General features: G+C 43.6%; 1 protein-coding gene and 1 long non-coding RNA gene across 3 annotated transcripts in view; one reads left to right on the forward strand and one right to left on the reverse strand.

The window, feature by feature from the left end:
• Positions 1 to 391: 391 nt before the first annotated feature.
• LOC111933309 (uncharacterized) lies at positions 392 to 8,845 on the reverse strand. 2 transcript variants are annotated; one of them, XR_015274580.1, is made up of 4 exons: positions 7,868 to 8,845; positions 7,549 to 7,634; positions 3,668 to 3,808; positions 392 to 873 (listed from the first exon to the last, which is right to left on the reverse strand). It is a non-coding gene; the product is annotated as an uncharacterized LOC111933309 (long non-coding RNA). The 2 variants fall into 2 exon arrangements; XR_015274579.1 differs by lacking the exon at positions 3,668 to 3,808 and having other exon boundaries at positions 7,868 to 8,333.
• Positions 8,313 to 25,064, forward strand: part of GOLIM4 (golgi integral membrane protein 4) — a 33,445-nt gene continuing 16,693 nt past the window's right edge. Inside the window, exons 1-3 of the mRNA XM_086844266.1 lie at positions 8,313 to 12,025; positions 12,115 to 12,943; positions 24,789 to 24,863. Coding sequence (XP_086700392.1) covers positions 12,757 to 12,943; positions 24,789 to 24,863 — 262 coding nt within the window. The 5' untranslated portion in view covers positions 8,313 to 12,025; positions 12,115 to 12,756. The remainder of the gene's footprint in view (positions 12,026 to 12,114; positions 12,944 to 24,788; positions 24,864 to 25,064) is intronic.

Consider the following 25,064-nt stretch of genomic DNA (forward strand, 5'->3'; position numbering starts at 1 on the left):
TGAATAAAAATAATGTAAAATGGACATGTGGACCACACCTGAGTAGTTTCAGGAGCAACCACCCCATCCTGACAGTGCCCATACCTGCAGAAAGTAGAACTGTGCTGTGCAAGTTGAGAGCCAGAACACCTCAGCATTTTCCCACCAGGCTGCACTTGCAAGAAACATTTCTGTCACTGGATGTTCCTGTTACAAGGTGTTAAATTTGGCTAACAAATATACTGCTCCTTTTTAATGTAGAACACGGCTGCACTTCAGTCAGCGTTTCTCCCCTCATTAAAAAGTAAAACAGAACCTCATCAGCACAAGGTGATTTGCATACAGAGGCTTCCCTGCCACATCTAAAACATGAAGTCATATTCCATTGAAAAACCCCCAAAAAAGGATTATGTACTCACTTCAAAGGGCTTATTTATTATTCAGCGTTTGGAAGGTTACTAAGAACCCCAGAAGGATTTTCTGGATTTGTTTCTGCAAATACTGTCACAAATGTACTCCAGTCGTTGACTTTTGTGGTGCTTATTGTCATGGAAAGATGAAGTTAAAGGTCACACAGCCCTCAATCCACATGGAGGTTCCTAAAAAAAGCTTGGATAAGCTTCTTGCTGATGAACAGGAATCAAAAACCTAAAATGTGACAAAACACAGGTGGCCTTTGCCCAGAAGGCAGCTGCATTCTAGAAGGAACTTAAATAATTGGACACACCAGGGAGCTTGGAGTGAGGAACTTTTGGTGTGCTTCCTTCCTTTTAAAAAGGCTACTGATGAGATGGGGATCATCAATCAGCCTCTTTGCCTCTTCCTTTTGTTTCTCTGCTTCCCTCATCATCCTCTTCAGTGGTATCAGCCTTGTTGGCCACTTCTGGAGGGGCTCTAGGGATGGAGAGACACCAGTTAAAAGTTCTTTACTGCACATTTTACACTTGTGCTCATACCCTGTATTTTCTAGTCCCCTTTCAAAATTCCGCTCAACTGGAGAGTCCTGATATCTCAGGGGTAAATATGGTCCCAAAGTAAAGTCCACATAAACTTCAAGGCAAAAGGAATTTATAAGATATTGGACAGAGAAGCAGTAAGATCAAAGTAAAACATTAAAAAAACCCAACAAACTCATTTTTTCCAGACTCAATCTTTAGGTGCAAAGGAAAATAGCTTAAATTGGCAGGAGCACATTCCTGGTTGGTTGTTTCAACAAAAGCAGCTCATTGTTTGAAGGAAGAAACTCTTTCTCCAACCTAAAAGAAATGGAGATTTACAGTACAGTCCCCACTTGGCTTGGGATGACAACAAGACTATTTAACAAGGTATCCAGAACAGTCAGAAGCCCAGGGTCTGGAATATTTTAGTCCTAGAAAAGAATCACAGAATGGTTTGAGTTGGAAGGGCCCTTGTTCCACCTGTCATGGGCAGGGACACATTCCCACTATCCCAGGTTGCTCCAAACCCCATCCAGCCTGGCCTTGGACATTTCCAGGGATGGGACAGCCACAGCTTCCATGGGCAACTGTGCCCAGAAAATGTGGAGAATCCATGGCTGAACTCTCCCTTCCCCAGATTCAAAGAGGGCTGTAACTTCCATGTGTCACCTTTGAGGAAAGGAAGGTGTTACCCACACACTTTTCCCGTAGGAGAGGTTGGTGTGGAAAGCAGCTCGGATCACAAAGGCCTGGCTGGCTGGGGCTGAACACAGAGCCTCCTCTGCTCCTTGACTACAATGTTTCATGTGGTCAAGGAGCATTTGAGTTGAAATGAATTGAAATTGTGTCCCAACAAAGCACTGTGGCATGGAAACAGGATAGAAAGCTTGGAGGCACGTTCTGGATCTGGTTTATAATGAGAGGGGTTGGGGCCCAGGCAGTACTAAAAGGGTTTCCAGGGATTTCAAGACCTATGGCCAGATCTCTTGGGTGAAGAGATTTGCACAGTTTGGTGAGTGAAAAAATCCCCAAGGATGTTCATTAGTCTGTGGCTTTGCACTCTGCAGTGTTTTGTGTTTACGTGCAGGAGTTGTGACCAGTGGTAACAGCTTTGGCACCTTAAAGAGTGTTTGTTATTGCCAGAGGAAATCCTGCTCTGACTGAAAGTGTTGGACAGCTGCCACTTACAAGTTTATCACAGAATCCCAGAATGGTTTGGGTTGGAAGAGACCTTAAAGCCCATCCAGTTCCACCCCTGCCATGGGCAAGGACACCTTTCATGTCCCAGGTTGGTCCAAGCCCTGTCTAACCTGGATTTGGACACTTCCAGGGATCCTGGGGAGCCCTCAACCCAAATGAGGCTGATGGAGAGCATCCCTGAGGTTAATATGCCAAACATCAAGTGTAAACCAACTCCTGCTTTTCTAGAACAACTGTTTTCCCAAGAAGGGACACTCAGGAGTGTCATCCAGCCTCTGACAACGCTGAAGTTTTCAACTCTGTGTTGCACTCACATGAATATATCAAATATCACGTTGTGTCTGCATGGGCTTTGGAGTGAGCTCTAAAAAGCACACTGCTAACAGTGTGAGGCTTGTTAAAGTCACAGGTTTAGCTCTTCCCTTCAAGTAAGGGAAAGAACCTGTTTCAAGAAAAATGTCCTAGATACTGTAATTCCTACGGGGAAAAAATGGAAATTTATCTTCCGTTTAAAAAAACTTTGCTTCAGATGAGGCCTTTGGTATTTATAGAGAAATACTGGTAAATTTGGTTATAAGAGACAAAGAGGATGGGTAATCCTGACTGATCCTGAGGCTTCATGTCTTGAGAAAATCATATAAAACCGACTTCTTGAACAAGTTTCAAAATTTGCACTGAAACACATGAAAAGGGCTCTTAAAAGACAGTGGACATTGAGCTGAGGGGAAAAAAAGACAGCAAGCCCACTCTTAAACCTGATATATCACCAAATACCTTTGTGATAAATGCTGTAAAAAATTCAGGATTTTAGGATGGACACATCAAAGTGGAATAAGAAGTTTACAACCTCATCTACCCTATGCTTACTCTCATCTATTAGCCAACTCCATTTATGTGTCCCAAAGCAGAAACAACCTTCTTTTCTCAAAATACCCTGCAAAAATGGAAAAGGGAGAGTCTGACTTCAAAAGCTCTCGAATCACTGTAACAGTAGATCAAGTGTATTTTAATTAGAAAAAGGTTCAGGCTACAGAATACAGGTCTGGCTCTGGACCTAAACTGCTCTAACATGCAGCCTGGCTGTCATCTTTCAGCTGGGGCCTCTTACTTTTACTGTGGAAATAAAAATGAAAAAAATCCTCCACTGTAGCATTGGTACGAGTCCAAATTGACAATAAAGTTGCTGGAGTTTCTTGGGATTTACCCTAACAGGAAGTTTTATCGCTGCACATCAGCGTTAGTCATGCCTCGGGTTATGAGTCAAGTCAAAACAAAGCAATCACCTCTTAAATTGTGAAGGGAAAAGAAAGTAAAAGTGAAATTTGGAGTATGCTGTAGTCAATAACCTGATGTTGGCTTTAGCAGAAGGAGGGTGTCACCCAGAAAAGTGCCTGTAGGAATTCCAGTCTTTGTTTTATGCACATAATACACATTAAATAGCAATTCTGAGAAGTGCGGCCCTTAGGTAAACATAGTTCTTACTTGATTTGATTAGGAATTGCACTTTTAATCAATCATTCTTAAGGGTAAGAGGTCAGCAATTATTTTACCTTTAGATTTGGAGATTTCTGCCATATGAAACTGGAGACGAATCATCAGCTCTTCCTAACAGTAGGTTTCTTCTACATGTGCTACATGAACTCAAAAGCTCTATTGCTTTGCTGCAGCAGATTTATCCATTCTTTCAGTCTCTTTAGAGATAAAACAAATTATTTTTAAGCAACCAGGAAGTTTACCTGAGCCATTGCAGAAAGCTCACCATAATAAAATACTGTTTTATCAAAATTTGGCAAAATCCCTCTCGTCATTGTTGGCATTTCACTGTTAAAATATCCAATAATGCATTTTGATTTCCAGTTGTTTTGGTTATTTCACCCATTGGAATACCACAGCTCTAGTCCAGATGTATTTTAATCTTCTTTTCTGACCCTGCCAATATTCTGTTTCCCATTTGCTGAGTTCTCTCATCATGAGCAATATGTCTATGTCACTTCCTCCCTGTATGTTCAGGCTTTTCCTTGACTCATGCAATCTGGAAGAAGCTAAGCCCAAAGGAAAATTCAAGCCCTTTAGGGTTGCTATTTTTAAATGCAGGAACTTCCGTGGGGCTGTTTGGAAAGGAGATTCCTTTTGAAGATAATAAACAACATGTGAGAAATAACATTTACAGCTCCTCTCCAAAGTCTCGTGTCCCAGCCCTGAAGCAGGTCAGCAAAAGCGACACTCCAAAAAACATAAAATATCCAAGGAGAAGCCCCAGACAGTCAGGTTTCCACAGCCTGATGCTGTGGGGTTTTGAATTATTTGCTGAAACATGTGGACTGTCCCTATTGATCATGGATGCCCCATCCCTGGAAGTGTTCCAGGCCAGGTTAGAGGGGGCTTGGAGCAACCTGGGACAGTGGAAGGTGTCCCTGGCCAAGGAAGGGGGTAGGACTGGATGGGCTTTAAGGTCCTTTCCAACCCAAACCATTCTGGGATTCTGTGATCTGCATCACCAGGCTTCAGGGATCTCTCCCTCTGCTCCTCAAGGATTGGCCTGACCTCCTGCAAACACATGTTTGATCCCAACAGATACAAGGCCAACTGCCCATGAAACAAATCCTCCTCTTTCCACACTATGTGGGGAGGAAGAGATGGCCCCTTTGGACCCAGAGACAAGAGAGGCAAAGGTGTCCCAGGGGCAGCACAGAGATCATTTCACTCCTTTTTGTTTTTCCTGGGACTCTGCAAACTTCCTCTGCTTTTAAATCCAAGGGCCATCAGCTCCTCCTGGCAGTCACACACTGCAGATCTGAGCCCCACCTGGGGACAAGGTGATTCACATCTAAAGCAGAATGAGTGGCAAAGAAGAACGTGCTCAGAGTGCACCAGACTTCTCTGCTATCAAACAGCAAGGGCCAGGCAGGTAAGACAAACACTTTGCCTTAGTATTCCAGCTGAAAATCCTTGTGGTGCCAGGGTGCCAGGATCCCACTGCAGAGTGGAATCAGGAGTCAAACCCCTGGTGCTGTGCAATGCCCTGATCCCACTCTCATTCCTGTTTTACTACCACTTTTCTGGGTTTTTTTTTTGCCTAAACAAATACTTCCAGCAGAAGCTTATCTTAGAAAATCTTGTGGTTTATAGTTTACTATGAAAGGTAATGGCAGGGGTTTTTTTTCTGTGCTAGCAGTATATATTAAGTATTTTTCCATGTTACTAGAAGCCAGTTGATGGCACCTTTCCCCCTGGCTGACTCTCCTCTACCTGAACATTTATTTTCATGAAACTTTCAGGAATGTCATATCTGAGATTGCTGCCCTCTGGTAAATCTGTTTGAGTTAGACAGTGAATTGCAAGGTTTGAAAGTGAACAACACACAAACACAACACCCTGGACTGATTGCAACATCATTTCCTAAGGAAATGAATTCTTTTTTTTCAATCAAACAAGAAAAGGCATGCACTGAGCTGGACTTCGTGTCTCTCAGGGACTGTTCATCATCCTGGCTGGAGCACAAGAATGTCTGATACTGTAGGTGAGTAGATTTTGCTCTCAAGGCTCATTATTTACAAGGCAGTAACTCCGTGCAGAGGTTCTTACCAGCAGCTATAGCACTTCTTCATTCACAATGTAAATGTGCTGTGTAAATGCTTGTAAAACTTTATGAGCTCCATTGCCTCCGAGCACTTCCAGCCCAGGTATGGTTAATAAATGCTGCATGTGCGCTGTCCCGTGCCCCTCCCCAGCCTTCCAGGGCAATATTCCACAGGCAAAGAGCTCCCCTGCTCCCACTGAGCAGCGTTAGGGGGTTTTTGTTACCTAACTCTCAAAAAGACACAGTCCCCTTGTAAGGAGCTGCACCAGAGATTTAATTAACTTTACTTTTTCCATCCACTACCTGTAGCCTCCATCTCACACACTCCCAGCCTCACTTACTGACGCTGCTGGGCGCCCACATCATCATCAATGATTTCTTTATTTCTCTAAGAGGTTTTTTTAGGGTGAAAAGCAGCAGCCTCGATCTTCTGGAGAATTCCCACTAGGTGGCACCGATATCCAACATTCCCTCCCCACCCCGTGTCTGGATTCCCCTTGCTTTGCTCCAGGTCTTCTCTCCCCTTTCTTTTTTTGCAGCATTTCCAAACTCTGAGCTCATCGGTTTTAATAACTACAAAAACAAACAGCTCCCGGGATCTTTTTTCCTGTCCTTTCAGTGCTGGATGGATCCAAGCCAAAAACCGAGTTATGTTTTTTCACAGACAAAAAAGATCAATTTCCAGTGTGGTTTCTACAGCTGGTTCAGGAGTCTGACTGGTACAGCCATTAATTATTTCTTCTAGGACCTTCATCATTCGAGTCCTTAGAGGTTCTTTACTTTGTCATCCTCACTTTATGTGCATAATAAACCTGACCTCTGCAGGAGCACCCTGATTCCAGACAGACCAGGGAGCTGGGAAACAGGGAAAGCTGTGAGGAAAACTGATGTAGCAGTGACTGAGAGCTGCCAGCAGCCATTCATCTTCCAGGAAATAAGAGAATGCCTCAAATGAGGCTCTGGCAGCAAATAAAACACAATAATTCTTTCAACAGGAAGTAGCCAAGAGTAATTCTCACTTATAGGACCAAAGTAATCTTGGATATTTTTCATAAGAGATAGAGATTTTTCAGCATGTCTTTCTCTAATTCAGCCCCTTTCCCCACTCCTCCATACTCTTATACATTCCCAAACAAATATGTAGAATTCCTTCAGCCTGGAACTAATTTTAGTTTGTAATGTAACAGCAAAGCCCTTCCAAGACTAACAATTACGAAAGATAGTTATGTTTTGGGAAAAAAAAACAACCTGCACACATTTTCCTGGTGAATAGGAAGAAGCTAGAAGTCAATAACTCAAATTAAATTAAAATTACTACTTGGGGATAACCCTGTAACTGACTGGAAAAACAGTTTCTGTTTCTGAGTCTGCCAGACCATGATAATATTATTAACAGAGATAACAGTCCCATGAAAATGAATGTGGATATGGCTGCTGAAGTCCTGAGTTCATTGTAAGCTCATTTAAAATTCTTTATCTACATTTCTTCAGATTTTAAACATAAATTCCTGACTAGTTGTTTTCCTTTCCTCAAATTAACTTTGCAAAGTAAGAGTTTCCAAACTCCATTTGAAAGGCTCCATTTCAGATCTTTTAAAAATCACAAGGATATCAAAGATATAAACATCAAGGAATGTACATTAGTTCTTCACTCGCTATCTCACAGTGCAGTGATAATGTAAACAATTATGAAGATGGGATTTCTGGAAGGCCAGGCAGCTTTACAGCTGTGGGATATCAGACCCTGGCTTTTATTCAGGTGTTGGAAAAACAAAGACTGTCAGGAAAAAAGAGGCTAAGTGTGACAAGACTGGAAAAAGCAGAGGATGGAATAATTCAAAATTCACTGACCTATTTACTCCTGCATCTGCCACAGCCTCCAGTCTGGACAGCCCAACAGGAAATGCACCAGGAAAAAGTAATCACTGGAGATTATCCTATGTATGAGAGAGAAACAATGTCTGCAGTCAGCCTTCCCAAGCTCAACAATTTCCTCTAACTCATAAAAAGCGGAATGCATCTGCTGTCCTTCCCTCGCAGATGGGACAGAGAATTCCCAACACTTCAGGCACGGAGAACCCACCAGGCTCCCGTGTCCTTCCACCCTCCTGGTGCTCCCCTAGAGTCAGGGATCTTTCCTCCCATTAGGATTTTTCCCTCCCATTCCCACCTGGCTGCAGGCACAGCCCCAGGGCTTTGATGTGCAGTTGTTCATCCTCGGGGCAGCCCCAGCTGTTGTTGTATTTCACCCACTGCTTCAGAGGGATCTGCAGCATCAAAAAACCACACAGGAGCAAAATACAAACAGATCCCCGTGAAAATGTACAAAATGTGTCGTTAGATCAGTGCCCAAAGGCTCAAATATCCTGCCCCTTATTGTAGGATATCCAGATTATCATTAGCACTCAATCATTATTATTTTTCTTTTTTGTTCCTCAGGAACAGGGGTTTCCAATTGCAAATTTCTCATCAGGTGGATGACCTGACCACCGTTTAAAGTCAATTCACTATTTAAAAGACATGGGATCCTACTCTTTATTTTCGGTGTTTACTACTGTTTTTATGGAAGCTGTCACGTTAAGAACAATGGAGCATGTAATGGCATGAGGAAGGGCTTTTTTTTTTTCTCTGGGGATTGCAGCAAAAGGCTGATCAAATTTCAGTGTTTTTTAGAAGTTGTTCTGCCTTGACAGGCAACTAATGTCTCCAGCACGGGGTACACCGGAGCTCAGCCGTGGTGGCTGCATGGCAATGACACCACGTCACCTGTGGCCATCCCAAGTGCATCCCGTGTGTGTCATGTGTAAAGTGAATTTGTAGCTCTGTGGCAAACACAGATCCACCACTTGCAAGTCCTGCTACAACAGTTGTACATTGGAATGCATCTTCTCACCTGCATGAATTATTTACAAAGGGTAATGGTTTTGAGCCAGTAAAATGACAAGTCTGTTTTAAGTCAGCAGGCACCAGAAGCAATATAAAGTCACAGTGTAGCCTCCTCAGTCATCTCGATCAGGAACCACATTTCTCACCTCAGCAGGGAATTGTTTAAATTACTCTTTGTACCCCCAGAAAATTTTCCCACCTGTGTTCCATCCCCATTGCTACCATGAATGCTGAAGGATTTACAAAAAGGTAAATGTCTTTATGTGCATCCATAAAGTAAAAGCCAGTCATCATCTCCTATTCCACATCCAGAACTGGGGGCACCAGAACATAAATGTCAAAGCTCTGATAACTTGGAGGGTCCAGTTTGGGATGCCTTATGTTTGATTATTTTTTCCCCCCAGAATATTAAGTAGCATAGAACTTTCTATATTAAAATGCAGCTCTCCTGTTCTCACCTCCAATCTGGACATCAGCAAACAGAGTTCAGCTGATTACTCAGACACTCAGACACAGCTCAGCTGTAAAAATCCTGACTTCCCCCAAGGACACAAACTAGGACCTCAAAGAGGGGTAAATTCAATTTTCCCAGGAGCATTCACCTCTTCAAGTCCAATCTTTTTATTCCTGCAGCTCCTGATCACCAAGAGATGACACTGCATGTTAAAACAATCTTTGTATGTCTTAGTAAGCTTTAGCCACTGGACAAAAAGGTTAAACATCTGATGTAATAATTGTGGCATCGAGTTTAGTAAAATTGACAAAATAAAATGACAGAAAACACAAGAAAATTATCTTAAGAGGATGAAAATAAACAAAGGAAAGAAGCAAACCAAAAAATGTAGTTCTGTGGTGTCCAAATTACAGAGAGGTGCACTTCCCACATCTTGTGGTTGATGATGAGAACCTGCATCCAAAGGAAATGGGATTTTTCTGATATCTCTTCCCTGATCAGCTTCTCAGTTATCCAGGTCGGAGTACACAGAGGGGAACTCACTGAGTTATAATTTATCCATTTCTCAAAACTTAGAGGAACTTCATTTTGCTCATCATTTCTTGGTTAGGTCTGATGGATTGGCCAATGCTTTGGCCAGTGGTTGCTCTGAGCAGCACAAACTCACAGGCAGTTGGGTTGCACAAGCCTCCTTTGCCCGGGAAATGAAACTAGAGCTGATAAATGGCTCGGTGTAAATTCCTGCCACGAATTCCCTCTGCAGCCTCCCAGCTCCCCATGGCTCGGAAACCACTCATCCCTCACCTCTCCTGATTAGATCTGTAACATATCGAGAGATCAGGCCAAGTAACATTTCTCTCCTAGCAACTAATTTAATGCTTTTTAATATATTACAGCCTCTTTTAGGTCCAAACCTTTCTATTTTGGGACTTCCAATTCAAATTTGCCTAATAGCTTCACATAATAGTCCCTTGCTCCCAATAAATTCCTCATTTCAACTTTAATTGGTTTGTTCATGGAGAATCACAATTTACACGAGCTAAAGAGATCTATCACTAGCAGCTACTGACTATAAGTAATATTTGATTAAACAAAATGAGATAGTAATTTGCTTTTTTTTTTTCTCCTAGCATTTGTTAATGATATTGCCAATTTCTACTAGGAGTTAAAGTATATTTACACCATAATCAATTAAATGTATTTGGAATGGATATTAAGTAACACCATGGGTTCAGTGCCCTTTAAAATTTACATTTTTTCATTTTAAACACCTTAAAATGTCAACCAATTGTTCTCGAGTGAAAAGTAATCAAAACTAAAGACAGACTGCTTTTATGAGTGGTGATGTCAGCAACAAGTGGAAGCACAAAAATTAAATCATTTGAAGAGCTGTAATACTGAAGTATAAATCACCCCCAGTGATTCGAAAGTCTCAGTCCAAAAATAAAGAATTATCTCATTTTACTCAGCAGAATAAAAGAGCCTGAAGAGCCTGGAAATGGAAAAAGCACAGGACAGCTCTGAAGGAGATTGGTAGAGGGAGTGGAGCTGGAGCTTGGGTGATACTTAGAAACTTCCTGGAAACTTTTTTTGTGAAAGAAATGGATACTCTAAACCAGCATGAAAATACCTCAACCTGAAACACTCGTGGTTGGAACAAAAGATTTAAATGTAACTTGGAGGAAGCTTCCTAAAGACGAGGGAAAAAGATTTTTCTTTGTTAAATCATCACTGTTTCAAAGCAATTACAGTTCATTCTTGGGTGTCTAACTCATAATTTCAAACACCTTGGTCCTCAAACTGCGAGCAGGAGATTTCATTAAATGAGAATATATCAAACAGATATTTGAAATACATGTAGAAATCATATTAGCTTCTGGTACTGACTGCTGTTAATTACTGGGATATGCAGAATATTTGAATAAGAATTTCTTAAGCTTCTTTGATGTTGTTTTTCTATTAAGGCCAGAAAAATGCTTATGCAAAACACACACTTATGAGTATTTAGGAAAAAAATAACTTTGGCATATTAATTTGATTTTTTTACTTATTCTTCTAGTTTAGCTGGAGACCTGGTTGGATTTTGTTTGTCCTGTAATAAAATAAACTAGGAGAGGGATCTGTATTTAGGCTAAGTCTGATTTTATGCTGGTGAGGTATATGTGACCTAGCTCATGTTTTTAGGCACCACAGAGGGATTTGGGAGCACTGATTTAGGATGGCACATTTTTGGGAGCCTGAACTGAGATGCACCAGCGGCCTGGGCTGGGCTCTAGGGGGTAAAAAGGCCAAAGACAGTGAAGGCTGTGACAGTCAACACCCAAAACACAGCGCAGCCAGCAAGCTGTGGAAGAATACATTAATATGATGAGTAGGTTTAGATGGGATATTGGGAAGGAATTCTTCCTTGCGAGGGTGGGGAGAGGCTGGGCTGGAATTCCCTGTGGCTGCCCCTGGATCCCTGGGAGTGTCCAAGGCCAGGTGGTGTCCCTGCCATGGCAGGGGTGGCACTGGGTGATCTTTGAGGTCCCTTCCAGCGCAGTCCATCCTGCGATTCCATGAACACCTCCGGTGCTACACCTCCTCTTTGGGGCTTTGCCTTCCCGGTGCCCCTGAGCCCCAGCCCGTCCCGGCGGTGCCACCGTGACAGCGTGTCACCCCCGCTGCCAGCCCCGCTGTCACTGTCCCCTGTCACTGTCCCCTGTCACTGCCCCGCTGTGACTGTCCCGCTGTGACTGTCCCCTGCCACTGTCGTCTGTCACTGCCCTCTGCCACTGCCCCTCTGTCTCTGTCACCTGTCACTGTCCCCTGTCACTGTCCCTTGTCCCTGTCCCCTGCCACAGCTCCCCTCCATCACCACACGAGCCTCGTTCCCCAGGCGGCTCCGGACCGGGGGCTGCGGGGATCAGGGGATCAGGGGCTGAGAAGATGTGTGGATCAGGGGCTGAGGGGATGCGTGGATCAGGGGATGCGTGGATCAGGGGATGTGTGGATCAGGGCCTGAGGGGATGTGTGGATCAGGGGCTGAGGGGATGTGTGGATCAGGGGATGTGTGGATCAGGGGATGTGTGGACCAGGGGCTGAGGGGATGTGTGGATCAGGGGCTGAGGGGATGTGTGGATCAGGGGATGTGTGGATCAGGGGCTGACGGGATGTGTGGATCAGGGGATGTGTGGACCAGGGGCTGAGGGGATGTGTGGATCAGGGGATGTGTGGACCAGGGGCTGCAGGCGGAGGCTGGAGGGGCGGGAGGGAAGCGCGGCCCGCTGCGGACGGACGCGGCCCGCACCCAATGCGCTCCTGAGGGAGGGCAGAGCCCCGCGGCCCGACCCAATGAGGCCGCGCCCGGAGCGGGACTTCCTTCGGGGATCCCGCGGCTGGGGAGCCGCGGCCGAGCGGGGACACGTCACTGCGGGGCCTGCCTTTGTTCCCCGCAGCCCCCCTCGGCCGCAGGCACCGGCACAGGCCGCAGGGACACGGAACATCCCCGGCATGAGCCCCACTGCTGACCGCCCCGGAGACACCGCCCCGGGCTCCGCGGCCGTGCCCAGGGGCTGAAACGCTGGGCCGGCCCCGCCTCCGCCGTCCCTCTTTCCTTCCTCCTCCTCCTCCTCCTCCTCCTCCTGCTCCGCCTGCTCCACCCGGGGCCTCCGATGCCGCCGCCTCCCGCCCGCTGCTGAGCCGTGACGGGCGGGGGCCCTCGGGACCCCGCCGGGGACATGGGCAACGGGATGTGCTCCCGGAAACAGAAGCGGATTTTCCAGACGCTGCTGCTGCTGACCGTGGTGTTCGGGTTCCTGTACGGGGCGATGCTCTACTACGAGCTGCAGGGCCAGCTGAGGAAGGCTGAGGCCACGGCGCTCAAGTACCAGCAGCATCAGGAGTCGCTCTCGGCTCAGTTACAAGGTACTCCCTCGGCAGGAGCCTCCGCTGCCCCTCCCCAAGGCTTGCAGAACACCCTCCTCTTCTTCCTCTGGCTCTCCAGCCTCTCTCAAAGTTTTGCTCCTTCTGCCCCTTCTACCCTCCTCCAGCCTGGGGGGTTGCAGGGTCTCCCCGCGCTGGGGTCCCGGCCCCGCCGAGGTCGGGGTGAGCTTTTGTCCTGGGTTCCTAGAGAGCTCTCGGTCCCACACATCCCGTAGTGACTCGTGTTCCCAAAGGACTGCACAGCACTTGGCAGTTCCTGGCATAAATGGGAAAGGCAGGCGTGCAGTGCAGACCGTGTCCAGTCTGGGATTCTTGCGGGCTTCTCTGTTGTCTTGCAGGGTTTTATGTTGAGCATCCATCTGCAGCTCCTGGGCAGCATAATCCTTAAATAGCTCCAGGATGGAGGAGAGGACTATTCTAATAAAGTGGTTTTAAAGGGTGATTAAAAGTAAAGTTCGAGTAAGTTACTTGGATAAGGCTATTCTGTTACTTTTGGAATAACTTTGAATTTATTGGCTTAAAGGTGCCACATAAATATAGATCCTTGTGTATCTTGGTTTAAGGATGCAGCAAATGTGAGTGTCCTGTAGTTGAAGATGAAAAGTTGTCCGTGTCTGACATCTCAATGTCAAGAAATCAGAAGCAAAGCAGTACGGATGTACCTTGAAACATCAATGGTCTGGCAGTGGAAGACCTCAGTACCTCTCTAATTGTCAAGTGCAAGGTTATCAGGTCAGCACAAAGCCCAGAGCCAACTTTCAAGTTTTCTTTCTCAAAACAGCATGAAAGAAGAATCAGAGGGATCTGCTGTAGCAGCACTAAACTTCAGGGTGATCCTCAGCCATCCTTTTCCCCCTGGAAGCATCCATCAAAGCATGCCTGGCAGCACACAGCTTGTGTGCAGAGCACAGAGTTGGGTTTATGTTAGATTCTTACAGTGATTCGTTCCATCAATGTGTTTAGTCACAAGCTGGCTCCATCCATACTTAGTATTTCAATTTCAGGCCATTTCCAGGTAATACTGGGGAGGTCTTTGCCAGAAACCTTCATTTTAGTCAGAGAAAAGGTGTAAATGTTTGGCTGGAAGGAGGTGTGTGGCTAAAGGGCTACTCTTGCTAGGCTGTGCATTTGCCAACAGAGGACACAGGAACATCTTGTTCTCAAGCTGAAGTTTTGACAAGCTGGCTTTTTCTGTTGCTCTGGCTTTGCCAAAGAGGAGTGCAACAAACTTCATCCTGACACAGAGGAGAGATGCTCTGCATCAGATATGTGAGGTCTGGACTGTTGGTTTGAACTTTCCATGCTTTGAAGCATGATTTTGAATAGCCATCATCATCTTTCCAAGCATGTTCATGGAAGCAGCAGGCAACTGTGGGAGCTGCATTTTCTGTAATTCTCCTGCTTGTTTCAGTGTGTCAATGGGAAATGTGAAATATGGACCAGGATCTGATGACATTAATAGATGTGATGATCCATGCAATAAACTCACATGGTACTGGGATCCATGCCAGTGAATCAAGCCCATTAAACAGGAGAATTTATCTATGCCAAGTACAGTAGCAGTAAACCCTGTTTAAAATAAAAATAATCACTGGCAATTAAGTCACAGAATAGAAGGAAAAACGTAAGAATAAAAAATGGTTCTCTGTTCTGGAAGTAGCTGTTACACCTAAGAGAGGGTGAGAGCCCAGAGAAATACTAAATGCAGCAGCAGCCCCTGGCTGCCTGATGTCCCACTAAAGTAAAGGGGAGTTTTATTCCTAAGGACTCCAGAGGATCTGGGGAATAAAACTTTTCTTCCCTGTCTTTCTGCAACAGCCTCCCCTGCACAATCACCCGGATTTTTGCAGTAGGAGTTTGTTAGTGAGGAGAACACAGGGAATTCAGAGCCTGTGTCTACGCCCAGCTCACCTGGAGAGACACAAGCTTTTGATGTGAAGTTTTGGTGATACCCACCACCAAACCCATTCCTGAACCTGTCCTATTTAACTCTTTGTTATGGAACAACAGGGAAGTGTTTTCTTTAAGCAGAGACTTGGAAACAGCAAATCCAGTGTACTGCAGGTGCAGTATCTGACTGCACTTTGAACTTTTGATTTTAAATGACCTGGATTTTAAATCAACAGTTAGTTCCTGTTGCCAAATTTAAAAATAAAACAAACAAAAAAAAATACCTCTATGAATATCTGACCTATGTCTCTTGGCTGTCCTAAGATTGAGTTTGTTGCTTTATGAGAACAATAAAATTAAAATATTGCATTGGTAAAGTAATGCAGTTTGTCTTTTCCATGCAGCATAACCAGTTTCTGTATAGATCCTGGACTCAAGATAACTTTGGGGCCTGAAATATGATGGAAGCACTCTGAAATCTTTTCAAAATAAGCCAGTTAAAGGAAAGGAGGGTGCTGCAGCAACAGGGATTGATTTCTTGGTGTTCACAGCTCTCCTGGGTGATTGACTAAGGCTTTAAAGTTGAGCAGAAAAGGATACCTTGGACTTCTATTTCCTGAACAACCATTTCATCAGGAGGCTTTTATAGGTTTAAATGTAAACTACAAAACTAAAAGGTAACTTGTAAAACTGGTGTTGTTGAGAATGCTGAGGCTGTATTGTGGCAGGCTGGCTGTGCCACTGGAGTGAATCTCTGGGAGGACAGTGGAGTATCACCTGTTGCCTGACTTCGTAGGGTTTTGTTGTGACTGCTGGAGCCCACAAATGCAGTTTCTTTCTGGATTGCACACAGAGGAGCTTGGGATTGTCCCTGTCAGGGCTTGTGAGTGAAACTTGAGTCCATTTGTGAAATGCCCTGAGGTTCATGGACACTCCTGAGTTTATGGACACAGTGGCAGTTTAGGACCTGAATGCCTTTGGTCTGCCCAAAATCTGAATCAAGATCCTCAGCTGTAGCTCAGAGTGCAGCTCCCTTCACTTCTTGCTGTCCCCTCTACTATTTGTCATGTTGGTGGGTTTTTTTTCATCGTTGTAGGTAAAACAACCTTGGTTTTGGTACTTGGCAGTTCTTCATGCCCGAATGAGCTGTTCTTTCTGTTTTTCCATGAAAAGCCAGCTGTCTTAGATTTTTATCTTTTTCATTGCCTTGTTTTGCTCAAACACAGCAACACCTGAAGGAGGCTCAATCTCCTGGGAATACGTGGGAAAATAGCAAGGCATAAAGCACAGATCACTGGGAAATGGTGCAGGAAGAGTCTCAGAATCATTTAACACACACACACACCTGATCTGAAGCGAGCTACACACGGCCCTGGTTTTGGAGGGTTCTGCTCTCCCTAGTGTTCACAGTTTCAGCCGCTGCTGAGAAGTGTTTGTGGCCCTTTGGAATAAGCCCAGGGTCCAAAGGGAAGGTTGGCAGACCTGGGAAACACAATAACTGCATTAGAAAGGCTGGGATCTTAAACTCTCCCCCCCTTTAGAGGATCAGATTGCAGAAGATTTTGTAGAAGAATATCAAACTTTGGCATTTTTCTCAAACAAAGTTCTGCTGGGCATGGAGAAAGTAGGGCTGCTTTTGTAATCCACAAAGGCCAGGGGCAAAATTTAGAGATGACACAAAATTTTTTGACTGCTGAGAAAACCTAAAGTCATTGTTATCTATAAGGTCTTTCATAGAGAAGCTGATTTTCCCAGTAAGCTGATTATTTGAAAGTCTCATTCTCTGAGCACTATATACATTTGAAACATGGAGATAATCTTACTTAGTATTTCTTAAAGTGATAAAAGCACAACTTGATGCTCTTTGCCTCCTTTAAATCTGTATCTAAGTCTTGAACTATTGGTTATACAGGAAGAGACTTCAGTTGCTAGAACAGAACCACACTGAGAGCTGCAGGTGAGCCTGATTGTACCTGTGGTTGCTGCAGGATTGAAAGTATCTACAGACATCTTTTCAGCTCTTGCAGCTTCTGTCTTCTCATCCTCTGGGTGTTAAGTAACCCCTTGTGTACTATTTTAATCTGTTTAATCTGTTTTAATCCCTAATCCTAATAACAGCCTACAGTTAGTGCCTCTTACTACCTTCATTTTTTCTGCTCTTCCTGTGGGTCTTAATGTGCCTGATGGCTTTGTGCAATCTCTGTACAGCCTCAGACTGTCCTGTGATCTTGGCAGCCAGCCCAGCAGAGACTCTGGACTTGAGTTTTCCCTGCTGTGGACAAAGTGTGGATTTCCTCAAAGGTTTCTGATCCAGCACAAGAAAGCAGTGGCTGTAAAGCACATGTAGATTCCTCTGTGCCTGCTGGGCCAGTTGTCCTAAATCAAGGCTCCCTGAGGGGGTGAGCTGCTGGGAATTGGTCAGATCCATGGTAGCTTTGTGTGTGTGGAATTGCAGAATGCACTGCAGTACTAGATCACAGTTCTATGTCACTTTAGTGGTTAATATTTATTATATCTGCATGCAAACTGCACAGGTGCCATAGCTGATCTGATATCACATGGTTCTGGGTGTACTTCACTATTACATCCCTCTTTTTATAGTGCCTTAAACTCGTACCTTGAGGTGGGAGGAACCAGCACTACTTTTAATGGCTTATTTTTAACGTGCATCAGACAAGTAGAGCTGCATCTACTGCAGCTCCTCTGTGCTTGCTTGTTCTTCCTAATAACAGAATCCTGAATTCCTGTCATTCCTGTGACTTTCAGGTTGCACCACTGCAGCAGTTTGATAGTGTTTTGCTGCTGCCTGAGAGATCTGTGGTAGCACAGTAAGAGAAGAGGTTGGTTCTGGGTGTGCTTCCCCTGAAATGCCAAGTGCAGCATCCCAAATTCTGCTACTGGAGTTCTTGAAACGGAAAGCTTTGGTTTGTAACCTCCTCTGAGCACCTGGCTGTTGTACCTCCACTCACATTTTCAGTAGATATTTGATGTTCTAAATCCTTAAAACACATGAAATGCTTGAAATTGTGGAGAATTTAAGTAGGGAAGAGGTATATGGTGTAATATATATATGTATGTATATATATATATATATGCATTTTCATGTACATATAAGTATGTATAAACTAGATAGATATTTGTCTGTTTTATATCTCAGCCTCAAGATTTTGGGTTATCTGGAATTACCCAGCTTTTGCTCATAACCCAAGTACAGAAAAGGTTCTGGAGCTCAGATCAGTTAACTGAGGGAAGTTTGTTTCCATGTCTATAGTGGAATTTCCATGTCCAGCAGTGGAATTCTGACTTGAAAGATAAATTTAGCACGTGCTCATATTTATATTTTTTCATTGCTGTAATCCATGCCCAAGTGCCCTTTCTTTGTGGACATAAGAGTTCCAAGACAAATTTCTACCAGAGCTGCAGCATTCCCAGCTGGACCCTGGCTGAGGATCACAGGGCAGTGAAGGAATATGGAGCAAAATGAGGTCATGGCGTGGGTTTGGTCCCTGGGTTTTGGTGTTCCCCCTCCCCAGTTTGACTCAAGACCTGGAAGTCAGCATGATGCAAAGTAGATGCAAATATTCGTTGCTGCTGGTGATTGAAGCCTCCTAAAGCTTGTCAGTGATGGAGCTGAGTGGACACTTCAGAGCTGGGGCAGCAGGAGGGAGGCAGGATGGATTGATGGTGGTGAGTTTGCGTTCTGGCTTCTTGGGCAGTCATCTCCTGCCACACATTCCTGCCTGACTGAATTCCTAAGCCTTAAAAATGATGTTCCAAGCACATTGTCTCACAGGGCTGGCTGTTTGCTTGTCAGCCTGTGAGTTTGGGTGGGGCAATTTATGAGTAAGGTTTCCACCCTCTCAGAGATTTGAGTGTCCATTATAGCATCTTGATGTGCTGGTGAGGATATTGCCAGCAATTTGTGGCTAACAGAGTTCACTTTGCTCCTTTTGGAATGGTATCCTTGCAGGGAAAAAGTCATTTAATCTGCCCTGCTGAAAGTCAGGTGCTGCTTTGAGGTTTGATGGTAATGAAGGCTAAATAAATGAGATTACTGGAAAAAATGAGCTCTACAGAACAAGTAATTAAAGCTGAATCCTTCGTTGGGTGATTTTTCTTGGGATTTTCATGTTTCAGATGAATTTCTATTCATGTTGGAGCCTGAGGTGAGCACTTGAGGAATCCAACTGTTTGGATGCTGTCCTTGTTTAAGGAAGGATTTTGTGAGCTGAATGCACTTATGATCTTTTTGTGGTCATGTAGCACAACCCAAACCTGTTGAGATTTTCTACTATGTATTTTTAATTAAGCAACAAGAGAAACTGCAATTGCTCCACCTCATCCTCTGCGTTTCCCCCCTCCCCTAAGGTATCTGAAATTAGCCTACTATCTTATTTTCCTGGGGTGACTCAGATCCCAGAGTTTGGCAGTCATTTCCAGAGCTTAATTACAGAGATGATGAGAGAGCTATGGCCTGCCTGAGCTCCTGGAGGGCAGAGGAAGGAGCCTGCTCCTATCCACACCACCACACTCAACTAAACCATTTTCAGAAATTGAATCACTAACTCAAACTCTTGGTTTCTGGATGCAGATTGTACATCTATAGATTGGGCTTTTTTCTTCCAGCTGTATTTTTTACTAATTTCTGAATATAGATATCTATGTACATGTAGATACAGTCACTAGACCTTCATAAAATTGAAAAAAAGTGTAAAATACTTTTTGAGAGAAAAAACAGGCCCTTGTTTCCTGGAGCTGAGGGTTGAGCAGACCCAGAAATTCAGAGGTGATGTGAGAAGAAAACTGTTGTCTCTGCAGCTTTTATCAATGTTTGTGTGTTTTTCTGCTAATTTTGGTCTAAAATCAGTACACAGGTTTTGTTTGAACAATTTGCATTTATCATCACTCAAAAAAAAAATCCTGTATCATGTACTGTGTAGAAAACAGCAGTGCAGGGTGGGATTCTGATCCCACCCGTGGTACCAAGGGTTGGAAGAAACCTTTTGTGGAGTGCACTGGAAATCATTTCTGGAAAACATGATCTCCTTCCTGATAAAAGTCAGGTCTGAAGCCTATCTGTGAGGGATTAAATATTTAATCGCACTTAATACCCCTTCTCCAACTTATTTTTAGCAGCAACTATTACAGTTTACTCTTTGAACATGATAAATCCTTCCTTCTGTCCCAATTTATCTTAAATCTGTTGTTTCCTAGAGGTGTTATTGACTTCTAAGAAAGGCAGTATGTGAGGCAGGGTGCTGTAAAAGGATTCTATTAAATGTAGATGTTTGCTCCAGTTCAGGAATTAATTTTCCTGTCATCCTTGCAATTGAATAGAGGCCACAATGATCTCTTAGAAATACAAGTGTGTGTTTCTGGGGTAAGGCACATTAATGTGCCAAATTCTCCAGCATTTGCCATTTTTCAGAACTGCAGTGAAGGCAGAACTAGAACCACTTACTGGAACTTCTTAGTTCAAACTTCTTCCTGGAATACTGAGTAAGTCAGAGGAAGAGGTTTATTTTAATGGATTGCTCATTTTTGGTGCAGGATCTCTGAAAGCTTTCTCTTAAAAAAGAAAAAAAAAAAAATCCCCTGAATGTAAAGATCCAGACGTTAAATACAAACTTTTCAAATTATTACTACTCTGAGCAAAATAAATGATTAGGGAATTCAGTCAAAGCAGGGGTCATTTTTAAGCACAACTGCCAGTCCATGGTGTGGTTTTCCAGGAGGAATTAGACATGACTGGCTGTAATTAGACAAAACCATTACTTGATTACGTGAGTAAATTGCAAAGTGTAGGAGTTTGTTTGGAAGTAAAGATAATTCTCATAGTCCACACAGTGCCAGCAGTGGTTTGCAGAGAGCAAAATGAGAGCAGTCCATCCCTGCCTTGATGTTCCACAATGAAGCCTCACACACAATCAGTTTTGCATTAACTTGGTTTCTATTTCTGTCCTTTTTGTGGAAATTCAAACCAGAAAACTTCAAGGACATAAATTATTAAATGGCTTCAATATTTTGTTCAATATATTGTAAATATTATGGCCTGGAGCAGCCTGGTCCAGTGGAAGGTGAAGAGGGATGGAGCAAGCTGAACTTTAAGCTCCCTTCCAAGCCAAACCTTTCTGTGATAAATAGATGTTTTTTGTAATGTTGTTTTCTTGCTCTGTACTTAAAACTAATATTTTCTAGTCTTTATTGTGGGAATACTTCCATTTTTTCCAAGATATTGGCTGTGTCACTGGAATATCCATTTATTGCTAAACCCTCAGTTGAGTCTCTGAAGGAGATGGAGCTCACACTGTGATACTGGGGAATCCTGCTGCTGCACTTTGATAATCTGTTTCTGATCAGATTATCAGTAGTGAAATCAGTGGATCTATTTTGAAAGCAGATTCACTAGTTTAAATAAAGGTCTGGAAGCTTGGGGAGCCAATTGTTATATTAATAATATCTCCTCCCAGCATGAAATGTGTCAGAGGAGTCATGAAAGGTCAAAATTTTAATTATTGTCAATGGATTAGAGAATTTATCCTACAGCCCATATTGAAGGGATTCCTCTTACTATCAGCAGAAAAGTTTTCTTCCTGGGTTCACATTTTAAATGGTTCTATTTGCAGGGACAAGAATGGGGAATGAACTCTTTTTGTGGCAAGTCTGTGTTCTGCAGGCCTTTGCAGTGCCACTAGAGAGGTGCAGTGTGCTTTACCCCACGCTGCTGGTTCAGTTCAACTCTGCCACAGTGTGAGGGAAAACAACGCTGAGTGTTGCCAAGACTACTGAAATCCCCTGGTTTTAAGTGAAAGGTATTACTGTAAGCTCAGAGAAAGAGTGCAGAATTGTGTAACAAGCAGTCATGTTGAAATTAGTAAAATTTCTTGTATCGTGTATATTTAAATCCCAATGTAATCTTAATTTTCCAGGGAGCTGGGGCATTTTAGACTCTAGATCATCCTTCTGACAGACTAAATAATTAAAGCAACACAGTCACAAAATTGCTGAAAATGTAAACTAGGAAATGCTTTCTTTTAAATGTAGAATAATGGCTTATTTTGCTTAATAGTTGCTTTATTGCTTACAGGTACAGAGCAAAGATAAGGGAAGGAACCTTGACTGTTAAATAATCTCAATTTCATCACCTCCCTGACTCCTCTGTTGTAATTAACGTTCAGCACTGGTCAAAGTGATGTAATCTGGCCATTCCACACCTCTCTTCTCCCTCACTCCCTTGTCTTTATGGGGAAAATCTTGAGGACTTGATTTTACTGGGATGAGTTCCAGGAGTGTTCAGTGTTTCCTTGTTGGAGGTATAAGGTCTTTTATTGATCTGTGAGGTTACCAGTTGAGTTTCTGGGCTTTGTGAGTTTGTGGATCTTCATTCATTTGTATAGGTTGCACTCCATAGGTAATTTCAAGAATTAAGGTGACACCTGCAGTAATTCCAGCTTTGGAGTAGTGCCTATAAGCCATTAAATGACAGCATTTCCCCACTCTTTTTTACCATTCTGTTAAATATACTGTAGAAATAAAGTTCAATTATTTTTGCAAAGATCAGTGCAAAATTAAAAGCTTACCCAAGGAAAAAATGATTTGTGCATCCCAGCAGTGGGATTTTGTCAGATTCCTTATATAGGTTCCACCCTCTGCTGGGCTGGACTTTTCTATAAAACCTGTTTTTCAGTGTATTTATTTCTTTCAGATTCTGGCTCAGACATCTTATATCCAAGCTGGCAGTGAAGAAGGAGAAATTCCTGCTGTAGTAAAAAGCCCTTTGTTTGGGCTCTTCCTAAAGTTCCTAACTGGTGGCAAGAATGGGAATTTATGGGAGATTAACTCCAATATGTAATTATAAATCTGACCTGCAACCTACTGCCCAAAGGAGCAAGTGAGAAAACATGGGAGCTGGGCTTTGTTAATTATTTTTAATCAACACCTTCAGGACATTGCACTTTGTGGACTTTTATCAGAGAGGAACGTGCTAGGCCAACCAGTAACTGACCTCAAAGGGCAGAGGTGAGGGAGGAGGTTTTTCCTTGCCCTTTTTAGTCACCTGAGGGGTTGTTTGAGGACATCTCCAGCTCTGTCCCAGGATTTCAAGGACTTGCACTCGGCAGGTGAGGAGAGGAGGCACTGCCTGTGTTCAGACCCTGCAAGTGCAGGGTGAAACCCAGAGCTCAGCAGGGATGCTCTGAGCTCTGGGAGGTCCCTAAAGCCCAAATCCTGCCTTCTCCTGCCCCTGTGATGGGTTTGCTGGGCAGGGCTCTCCCCCTACACTTGTTAAAGCACCAGGAGGAGCTGTGGAAGGTGCACTTGCAGACGGAGAAGTGGAACGGAAAATGTTCCCTCCAAATCCATTTGTGGTTTCGTGTGTTTGCCAGAAACCCTGTTCCACCCTGATTGCATGGGAGGGGAAAGCCATTATGGATTTTCATTGCTCTCCTGAGCTGCTGTGCTGCAGCCACTGTTCCTTTTGCACAATAATTCAGCATTCACCACCTCCAGGACCTAAATAAAACCATCACTGTAGTGCTGTGTAGTGCTGCCTTTTTATTTTTTTCCTCCCTTCTCCAAGCCTGCTGGTGACTTTGTGAATATTCATTGCCTGCTTGTTTCCTTCCAGAGGGTGGAACATTGGCTCATCTTGACTGATGCCCTTGACTTTGGCAGATAAATAACAAAGTGGAGATAGGTGCCAGGGATTGATTAGCAATCCAGCTTTGGAGCTAAAATGTAAACACTTGTAGATAAGGCTGCAGAATGCACCTTGGTGGAATTAAGAACATGTTTTAAGGTGCAAGAGGAGTTTTCTGTGGCTGCCAAGATGCAAATCTTTATTTGATGTTTCTTGTTGAATGCTTGTATTCACCAATGGTTTATTCTCAGAGAATGAGTTTCCTGGTTTTGATGAAAAAAATCACTCATTGTTTTAATACCAATTAATAACTCATTAAAAGAATAATAAAAAAAAAAAAAAGTAATTTGGGCAGTGAAAGATATTCAGTGTTGAACTGAGCTTAAACACTTAAAATTATACATTTCCATGAGTTTTAATTGATATATTTGCTGCAAACTTGGCTGTTTCAGATAATGCTCACAGAGGATTATTCAGAATTCCTCACAGAGAGGTGAGGAAAGGATACATAGGGACTGATGTGTCACATCCCAAACTCCATCTCCAAAGCACAGGCTGGATGAAATCCTGCTTTACTGGCAGTCAGATGGAGGAGCTTCATGCCAGAGAATGTTGTATGTCCTAAACACACCTGGATACAACAAAGTCATAAATGCAAACCCCATTTTGGGATGGTGTCTGCAAAGGAATCATGGGCAGCTTGGACAGTCTTTGGGAGTAATTTTTGCTGGGAGACAGTGCAGAGGAAGACTGTATTCCCAGTTCTGGGAAGAATTCAGGGTGGCTCCCAGGTTCCCCGTGCCTCAGCTGAAGCTGCTGTGCCCTGCTGCACCTCCTGGAGCTCTCCTGCCCTTGGGCATCTCCCTTCCCTCCTCGTGACACTTCTTGTGCTGCCAGGAATTCCTCTGGAGCGCAGCTGGCCTGTCTTATTTCCTCGTCTCTGTGCAAACAAGGCAGGGGAGGATGGAAACATGGAAAATGTCCCTGCATTCCTGAGAAGGAGAGAGGGGTTGGTAGCTCCACCACAGCTGGCTGATTCCACAAACAAATCCCTCACCTGGTTATCTCATGCTGTGTTTAGCGATGCAAATAACCCAGGATTTGGGATCGGTGAAGGATGCAGGAAGGGAAAAAGTTACTGTCACAAGGGTTACAAACAGCCCTTTATGCCATGACCTCATTCCACTTGTATTTTCCTGGTGCATCCTGTGCCAACATTCCCTGGGTGTGTTGGGCTGGGTGCTGAGGCTTGTGTATGTTACTTTTTAAATGAATTGGGTATAAAATTTCTCTTTTCAGTTGTCTATGAGCACCGGTCAAGATTAGAGAAGTCATTGCAAAAGGAAAGGCTGGAACATAAGAAAGCAAAAGAAGGTAGAAATGTACTTTTCACTTGGATATTTAACTTGATTATAGTAGAAAGTAGTTGCAAATGTTTTTTATTCAAGTTTAAATAAGTTGGGTAAAATTAGGATCCTCTTAGCAGAGTTGTGCTGCTCTTTCTAGTAGTTATTTTTTATTTAATCTCTTTTAATTGGATCTTTTGAAAAGCAGTCATCTTTTAAATACTATTTA

Source organism: Cyanistes caeruleus, chromosome 10 (assembly GCF_971803275.1).
Source record: "Cyanistes caeruleus chromosome 10, bCyaCae1.hap1.1, whole genome shotgun sequence".
Lineage (NCBI taxonomy): Eukaryota > Metazoa > Chordata > Aves > Passeriformes > Paridae > Cyanistes > Cyanistes caeruleus.